This window comes from Alosa alosa, chromosome 20 (genome assembly GCF_017589495.1).
Source record: "Alosa alosa isolate M-15738 ecotype Scorff River chromosome 20, AALO_Geno_1.1, whole genome shotgun sequence".
NCBI lineage: Eukaryota > Metazoa > Chordata > Actinopteri > Clupeiformes > Clupeidae > Alosa > Alosa alosa.
Window position 1 is genome coordinate 1,300,787 of NC_063208.1, and position 9,252 is coordinate 1,310,038.

Below are 9,252 nucleotides of genomic sequence, written 5' to 3' on the forward strand. Positions count from 1 at the left end.
ATAGTCTTTTAGAGGTTCGCTATTCTGGCTTCGAGTTCCACTACCTTCTGGCTGAGCAGAACCTTCTGCCTGAGCAGAACCTTCGGAGGCAGGAGTCGCAGCCAAGTGTACAGCTGAGGGGAGGCGTCGTCTCGTTTTTAAATGCGTCAAGACTTTTATTTTGTCATTTTTCTGTACAGTGGTTGCATTGTGGATGTCCTGCAGCAGAGAGGATCTGGACTAAAGGGTCATTAAACGTTGTTTAATGTATGTAATTAAATTATGTATGTCGTATATGTGAAGCACGTTTGTATTGCTTTAGTGCAGATTTAAACTTTGTGTTGGGCCTATAATTATGCATGTCGTATATCTATCGCACATTTGTATTGCTTTAGTGCAGATTTAAACGTTGTGTTGGGCCTATAATTACTGTATGCATGTCGTATATCTATCGCACGTTTGTATTGCTTTAGTGCAGATTTAAACGTTGTGTTTGGCCTATAATTATGCATGTCGTGTATCTATGGCATGTTTGTATTGCTTTAGTGCAGATTTCAATATGACATTTATTTGATCTGTATGCCCTCCATAAACACACGTTTTTCCTGACCCATACAGGTAACCAATTGCATTTGTTGTTTTGATTGCACAACTAATTTTGTTCCACACGTGGCATGGCTAGTATTTGTGATCTATAACAACTAGCCATTTATGTCTGTCGCATTCTAAATGCAGTACCGCTGTATAACCACAAGAGTGGAGTGTTTACCTTCTTATAAGCGCTGTTTGGAACGTTTAGTATTGAAAATGGATGAAGTAGTGTTTGTATTTGTATCAAATTCACTCTAATTGAATGTTTTGGTATTTTGTTTATATGTACTGAATTATTACACTGATGACCATGTAAGAATGTATTTAGACTACATTAGAAATATAACAGATTTGAACAGACAGATTAGAAATAGGTAATTTATACACTTACACATTCAGACAGATGTTTTATGCCATATTATTCCTATTCCCTAGTATTTATTTTGATTATTTTATTGACACAACTCATACTTTTCTAATAGTAATTGTCATATATTGCAATTAATATGTAATTGATATATATTGCAGTGATTTCAATAGTAGTAACTGTGAAGTTGATGCACACCAAGCAGGAAGCAAGCTAGCAGCTGCAGGCGGACCAGACCCATGCCCTCATGCCCGTCCTAAACACACCAGACCCATGCCCTCATGCCAGTCCTAAACACACCAGACCCATGCCCTCATGCCCGTCCTAAACACACCAGACCCATGCCCTCATGCCAGTCCTAAACACACCAGACCCATGCCCTCATGCCCGCACTAAACACACCAGACCCATGCCCTCATGCCCGTCCTAAACACACCAGACCCATGCCCTCATGCCCGCACTAAACACACCAGACCCATGCCCTCATGCCCGCACTAAACACACTGTATTTCCTGACCCATTTTTTATCCAGATCGTCGTCTCCGAATTTATCATCACCTCCGAGTTTCAGTGGACCCTTGTCATCTCAGTGGTTTAAAGTGGACCCTTGACCCTTGTCATCTCAGTGGACCCTTGCCATCTCAGTGGTTTAAAGTGGACCCTTGTCATCTCAGTGGTTTAAAGTGGACCCTTGTCATCTCAGTGGTTTAAAGTGGACCCTTGTCATCTCAGTGTGTGTTGCAAAGTATTTGTTTGTCAGCAAAAGCTACAACGAAACGGTAACAAATAAATGTAAAGAGACATATCGTGGAGTTTATTTTTTCATTTTGGCAAGTAGCTGTATAATAAGCGGGATAATGTATAGAACGCTGTACTGGCGCGTCGGGGTCCGGATCGCCCTGTCGGGACTTATTTTCCCAATAATGACCGGCGTTCTATACATTATCCCTTACTTAAAAGGTGCCATGTGTAAGAATTGAGGTAAAAATATCCAAAAAATTAGCTACACGCATCAAAAGAATAAGAAGAAATAAGGGCGATGATGTCATTAAAAAAATGACAAGGTATAGTGCTGCAGAGATATCAACCTGAATTAGCATGCTAAATTACTAGCCACAGCCCGACAGGTATCATAATACCAGTTTTCGGGCCATGGGAGGCGGTATCATGGCAAACATAACCGCCAGCCAAACTGCAATACACGTTTGTCGGTTGTTACTCTAGGGTAGACCATTTCACTTTATGGAGGTATACTGCCCCCATCTTTTATGGAATGTGGAGTATGAATTGATTTTTTGGCGGACATTACACATGGCACCTTTAATAAACTTGGCTCAACTTGACATGGGGCCCTTATGGAGAAACAGCATTATGGGAGCTGAGAATGTTAGTCAACACTGTGAACAGAAGTCACTACTAGACCAAACACGTTTAACATCTTTGAGACAGAGAACACACACACACACACACACACAACACACACACACCACAGTGTGACTAGACCCAAGGCTGCAACTCCCCGTTCCCTGGGGCAACACAACACACAAAAGGGCTTTTGTTGTTTACTAAATTAGCAGCAGTTGCAATGGGGACCCCACTGCTCTTGAATCTTGAAGATATTAAAGTGACTAGGGAGGTCGACCGGCAGTGGAACTATCTTGAAGATACAAAAGCTTTAGGAGTGCAACGCTTCACAAAGATCACGGTTCAGCATGTACCGTGGTTATTTTCGGTACAGAAAGCCTATCGCAAGCCTAAAACTCACTGACGATATTGCTCACGCCCAACAGGAATAGTATTTTGGTGTCAAATATTTTTTGCCGTTAATTTACTTAACTGACCTACTGTATGGTCCACCATTTCATATGTTTGTGTGGGAAACTCAAATTTGAAACATGGTCCAAAAGGCAAAAAAAAAGCCTAATGTCGATTACTGTTAAAGACTGCATTCAGTACACCCCTAAATGCACCTTTAAAGGGCACTTGGCACGATTAGCTATATTTCCCCCTCTACTAAAATGGCAGCAAAAACAACCGGGAAACCTGGCCCATGAAAACACAACGCGCTGTTCCAGCAAACCAGACTAGACGCGCGTTTAGGGGAGTTTCAATTGCACGGGAGCAGCACGGGAGGAAGGGGGAGGAAGGTGCAAGCTAGCTCTCTGTTTTGTTTGAAAGTCAACAGAAGTGACGTTACCCAGCATCGCTTAGAACACCTTTAAGTCTTTGATGACATCTACAGAAAACCTTCTGAGCAATCTGCTTTCACTCTACAACAGGAAAAACTTAAAAGTGGTCAGAATATTCATTTCAGGGAGATGAAAAACAATTTATTACAGACAAAATAACAAATATATACAGAAACATTAATACAAACTGCTACTTCTTGGCACCCAGCTTAGCTTGTGGATCCTTGGCAGTACAGCGTGTCTGGAAAGCCGTTAGCATCTCTCGGCTGGTGAGCTTCGCCCCACGCATCACCAACCGGTCTCCATCCACTGTGTAAATAAATTAATAGCTATTTAGGTTTAACATCCTATACGAGAATTTACCATGACGTCACAATAACAATATACATTCTTCCAGGTGGCAAAAACTGAAGCATTCTCCATTGGCACTACTAGTAAACAAACCCTTCCATGTCATTTGACCAGGGCAGAGCGATCAAGAAAACAGAGTAAATGGCTTGAATGAATGATTTTCGTCTTGCGGGGTGCTACGGGACTTCTCATTCATATTCATACGGTTATGGGAAGTCTCATTAATAAGCAATGAGTCATCCGTGTCTCTAGCCATGCTGCGTCCACTCTACCCCGTAGTTTGAACGAAGTTAAGTGTCAGTCGAAATCAAAGGCGAATGATGAAAATGCTACGTGAGGTAAATTGCTTGGGGAACCCACAGTCGGCCGTAGCCTAGGCTTAATACATTTCAACAGGTAAGTTAATTCAAAAACAGACGTGGTGGATATTCAGACATAGGCCTAGTTAACATGAGAGACTGGCCGGTTGCAAAAAACACCTTGTTCAGGTTCCCTTAAAATCTGATTTAAGGCCCCCTTAAAATAAAATCGGCTGCACAAACACATTTAAGTATTCTACTTCGGTTTCCTTATCATTTTCCCTCAAGTATTTTTTTCCTTTTCTTATAAGAAATTCCGTTGCACAAACGACCTATAGCAGCCTAAATAACCACATGAGGTTCGGTTCGCCAGGCAAAACGTAAAAAAAAAAATGTTTATTTTGGTGCCCTGACAGTCAGGATAATATCTAACTAGCTAGTATTGTTCAATTCATGTCTATATATGGCTTTACTGATGAATGGATAAATGTCACCGGAAATTAATAAGGTAAGATAAGATCATAAGCTTGGGTTGCAGACGGCATAACTTTAGCAAGCTAGTTACAACTATCGTTCGTTGAACGTAGCCTACCAGTTGAGTTATTCATTTCTAACATTAGCTATTGATAGGCCTACAGTAGGTGCATTAATAACTATAGCTAACATCGTGAAATTAATTGTAACTGCCTTGTTTGGCTGTCATCCGTCAAACTTGTCAAAGTTAGTTATAGGCCTACTCAGATTTGTAATGAGTCATTCACTATCTGATTTTATCAACAATATGTGCACACAGCTTGCTATTATTTTGGACAGTCCTGTATTGACCAACATCTGCATCCTCAGAAAAGCAAGCACAAATTAGCAAACAAACAATCTCCGTGGTTGATACTAAAGGGACAAAACTTAAGGTGCTTTGTGCAAACGGCCCTAAGGAGATAGCAATAATGTTAAATGAAATGCATAGTAGCCTAGGCTAGCCTACTATAGCCTAATGTGTAAATGAACCTCAGCCTGCCATTGAGTGGTTATTTTAGTGACTGTTGCTGTTTGACTTACAATCTGTTAGATGGTGTTATTTCCCTGCTATCTAAATAAAAAGGCTATGATCGGGTTTTTGTTGCTCGGGTCGGATACGGATGTAAGAAGTGGCTACTCTGCCACCAGGCAGTCTTGCCATCTCTGCAGCATTACTTTTGACGACGTCCACTAGCTTTAAAACTTCACCCACAGGTTCCGCTGGATAAATGTGTTTTCTTTCTGAAGGACATTGATAAAAACACTACACTTTTGGCTGTATATCTGGCGGCACAACCCCAAATACAACACGTTTTCGTTATTGTTTCAACTTTGATCAACAACAATGTTTTAACTATGTAAGGTCAGTGGAAGCTGCTTGCGTTCTGCCACCCGGAAAGATCTTGGAGCCTATTGTTTACAAAGATTCTGAAATGCCGTATAGGACGTAATAGTGAAAAGCAAAGATTCTAGAACAGAGCAAGATAGATCAGTTACGTCATAGGCATGAAGTACGCTCTGAGCCCGACAGGGCGCCATTTTGGTAAGCTCAGCGCAACATTTCATATACAGTTCCAATTCTATGAGCCCACCTGAACAGCTGTTTCTAACGTTGCCAGCTGTTTTTTTTTTTTTACTCTGTAATGAACTGCAAGAACTGACAGTGTGAAAGGCCTGATTTATCTTTTTCCAAGTTTACACTGAATAAGGAGAGGTAAATAGGCCTACAGAAGTAGCTATTGCACTGGTAAATAGATCACATAAATTCCCATTGAGAGACTGTATAGCCTACTGATAAGCTAGCTAGCAGGCAAACTAACTTAGCTAACGTTATATTATCACCATTGTTCTTTTTTCTACCTGTAGGCTATAGGTTAACCCTTTGTTCACGGCCTGCTTAAACACAGCGCATAGGCTATTATTATCAATCACTAATAAGGTCAAGATTTCACTCAAGCGTCTAATGTAACTTAAATAAATGCAAATAGTTGGCCTAGGCTAAACACAACCGTGCTTAACACTAATTATTATCGTTTCCATACAGTCAAAAACTCCCAAATTGTCCTGCTTGCCTATGTGAAATGCATATGACCACAGAAGTTCGTTTTCAAAAATCATTAGCCTATATACAGGCTGGAGCCAAATTAAAACATGTCTTTATAAATGGCTTTGTAAATTAGGCTACGTTTAATTAAAAGTGTTTCCCTGCGTCGCGTTCATTAGCTCATTCCCTCTCAAAAATGTTCCTGTTCTAGGCTGGCCAAGTGCATGAACCCAGCATCGCTCTTGTGGCGTCACATGAAACACAATTGAGACAATAGATTGACCATATTGTACAACTGCAAAGCCTCATCATAGGCATGTTATATTCATGACATGAAAAGTGGAACTTATAGAACGAAAATGAGAAATTAGCGCAGTCGGCTAAACGTTTTAAACTTGCATGCAACGTTTGACATAAAAAAGTGGAATATGAACGCATTTCATCACACCTGACAAATAAACAGGGCTGTGGCAGCGATTTGACTGATTTATTGAGCTCTCAGCGCGGGTGCTGACTTGCGCCGTCTTTGATGAGCGATATCTGAAGGAAAAAGCCCTCGGACGGGCAAGACTGACAAGGAGGCCAGCCAGTGGCTACGCCAGATCCTATGTCAAACAGGTGCTTTCTCTTCGACCTCCACAAATTAAGCTACAGTTAATTCCGTGAGTTGTTTGAATAAGTTTGCGATTGACAACGCCGACTGACAACGCTGTGATAAATAGGCATTCTAACTTTTGCAAAGTCAACTTGAATGCATCAATTTTGAACAAAGTTGTGTAGGCTACACCAGCCAGTTGTAGTCTGCATGAAGTTCTTGCACAAGCCACCGTTTTGATTTCCGTAGGGGAGATGCGGGCTGAACCCGCTTTGAGGGAGAGAGGTGCAGGGAGAGAATGGGTGCTCTACACTACGCACATCTCTATGAAATAATGTAGCCTAGACTAATCCATATTTTAAAATATTTTAAAAACAATCATGGAAACAATGTCAATAGGCTAGACAGATATTGTGAGTAGGCCTAATGCAGGAATGGACGTTACAGTTATTCAGTAACTATAACGAATTACTGAAATTTAAATTGTAATGTGTTACCTTTAGACTACTTCGTTTCCCAATAAAGTAACTTAAATTACAGTAACACGCTTACCCCAACACTGGCCTATTGAACTTTGGTGGATGATGGACAGATGTCAGTGCCCCAGCCTAATTTACCCTCGAAATAATTCTACATTGTCTTTATACAATATATTTAACTGGTCTAGACATGGTGTGGTCTATTGGGTTTCACGTAATTTCAACATACAGCTTTACAGAATAAATATTGTTAACATGTTAGGATCAGCCATAGGATTCCCACGGTAGCCAGCGTCTGTGACGACACCTGAGCTTATCAAAATGGCCCATAGAGTCATAGGGAGGGAAAGTAATCTCATCGCCATCTAGTGGTTTATTCCTAGAGTTTAGCGGAGGGATGGGATTTTTTTTAGAAAAAAAATATATCTCGGTGCACATTGGGATCTTAATTGAATGCCTTCCATATGTTAGGCACTGGGGTCACCTCTATTGCTTCAAGTGGTCATACCTTATTTTTAGGATCAGTTGAATTGTTTTGAGTTTTTGTCGTAACATGGTGATAACAAACTACAGTTGCATGTGACGTCACAGGTTTGGGCTTAAATCTCTAACTGATCAATACAGCAATTTGCTTCACTGGCTTACATATTTTTGTAATAACGGAAGGTGATGTAAACCGCGTGGTGATAACCTTTATGTCTGGATAACTGGTGTTGTGCTTCTACTCACATGAAGAGCTGGCAGTAAGTGTTAAGTGGCAATGCTAACCAGGCTAATAAACAAACCATGCTACCGTGAGTAACGTCGAAGGGTAAAGTCACGTGGCTTTTTTGTAGTTCGTTTATGAAACAAAAGGAGCAATTTCGATTTTTTTAAATAAGGCAAAATATGGTCTGACATTTTCACAGTTAGAAGATTATTACTGTATAGACACTGAAAAATATTTTTGGTGGATAAGATCGCTGATTTGGCTTCACAGTATTTTTAAAAAAAATAGGTCTATGGGACTTAACATTGGAGCTGCTCTTCGATAGGAACGCAACCACTTGGGGCGCTGGTTTTCACTTTCCCTCCCTATAGAACGTACTTCAACATATCCAACGTATTCTCCTGCCAGTAATCTATCTTGCTCTGTTCTAGAATCTTTGGTGAAAAGCAAGCCATGTGCTACAGCCTACTTACAGAATGAGACGTCAATCAAAGGTTCTGATGCGTCGTGTTTCACTTCCGTCGTGACCTCACAGTTCATGTTGGTCGCTCGTGACCTCTCCGAACCCACCAACACCAGAAACTCTCTGTAGAAATCCAGCGGCGGACAGGACAAGATATTAATTCTCGGTGCAGCTAGAAATGATCAACTGAGAACGTATGACAACAAGTCGCGTGCAGATATCATGTAGCATTATGTTGCTATGGCTAGTGCAGCAAGTTTATAACGCCACGCGGAGAAGCAAGTCTCTCAAACGTCATGTCACGAATTTGTCCGTGGCATGCGTTATGAACCTAGTCGAATGCATTTCACCAAACCAGCTAAAGCGGTTTGCCCTCAGTCGGGGTTCAACTCCATTTGAGAAGATTTGTTTCGGCACCACAAAATACTACACAGTCACAAAACTACACATCTTCAGGAATGCTGCCCTCTTACCTTGTCGATCGGGCATTTGATTCAAATGGACAAAATTGCACCGCTATCTTCTTCACAGCCTTCAGAATTACTCCTCTGGCGGCGGCCATGTTGTTCAACAACCTTCGAACTCCAGATTACGTGATGACGTATCAGAGAGCCGTAGGCTGAAGATACACAACCAGAGAATGTCCAGAGCCCGTCTACGGAGAGCCTGGCCACTCCGTATTAAGTCCCATTGTACCGAATTTTGGATGCAGTTCCACCAGAGTTCCACTGGGGGCGATCGCCATGAGTGCAGAATGAATGGGAGTCAATGGAGCTAGACGGCTAAATTTGTCTCTTTCACCTGATTGTCGTTGACAAATCTCAGATTTGATTGTAGTTTGTATAGCTTCAACATGGGTTATAGGTCAAAAGTTGAATGAACGAGTACTTATGTCCTTTTGATTTCTTACAGGTTGGGTCGTTGTTGCACATAACACGCTAGCATTGTGCTAATGAATGATGTCATTGACACATTTGAAAGGCTTTTTAGAACAATTAAGTGACTTTAAAAAATATAATACTCAACCAAGTGTATTTTCTTTGCCTCCCCTTTCGAATACAATACTCAAATTACTTGAAAAAAAATTATATCCCGAAAAAAGTGGATTTTGAGGGGTACAGCTCCATAGACCTCCATGCATTCTGCACTCGTGGACGAGCGCCCTCATGTG

The 9,252-nt window shown here is 41.1% G+C and overlaps 1 protein-coding gene across 1 annotated transcript; it reads right to left on the reverse strand.

Annotated features, from left to right (window-relative positions):
- Positions 1-3,245: 3,245 nt before the first annotated feature.
- mrpl53 (mitochondrial ribosomal protein L53) lies at positions 3,246-8,738 on the reverse strand. Its single transcript, XM_048229716.1, has 3 exons — positions 8,555-8,738; positions 8,092-8,204; positions 3,246-3,435 (listed from the first exon to the last, which is right to left on the reverse strand). Exons 1-3 carry the CDS (start codon positions 8,641-8,643, stop codon positions 3,317-3,319), a joined length of 321 nt encoding a protein of 106 aa, XP_048085673.1. The 5' UTR covers positions 8,644-8,738; the 3' UTR covers positions 3,246-3,316.
- Positions 8,739-9,252: the final 514 nt, after the last annotated feature.

What these genes read in the sequence shown, in the direction of transcription:
- mrpl53 (XM_048229716.1), bottom strand. Translation starts at nt 8,643, where the DNA reads ATGGCCGCCGCCAGAGGAGTAATTCTGAAGGCTGTGAAGAAGATAGCG. An exon ending in TCAAATGCCCGATCGACAAG is followed by an intron (nt 8,205 to 8,554) that starts GTAAGAGGGCAG and finishes GGATTTCTACAG; the next exon opens with AGAGTTTCTGGTGTTGGTGG. An exon ending in TTTGATTGACGTCTCATTCT is followed by an intron (nt 3,436 to 8,091) that starts GTAAGTAGGCTG and finishes TTATTTACACAG; the next exon opens with TGGATGGAGACCGGTTGGTG.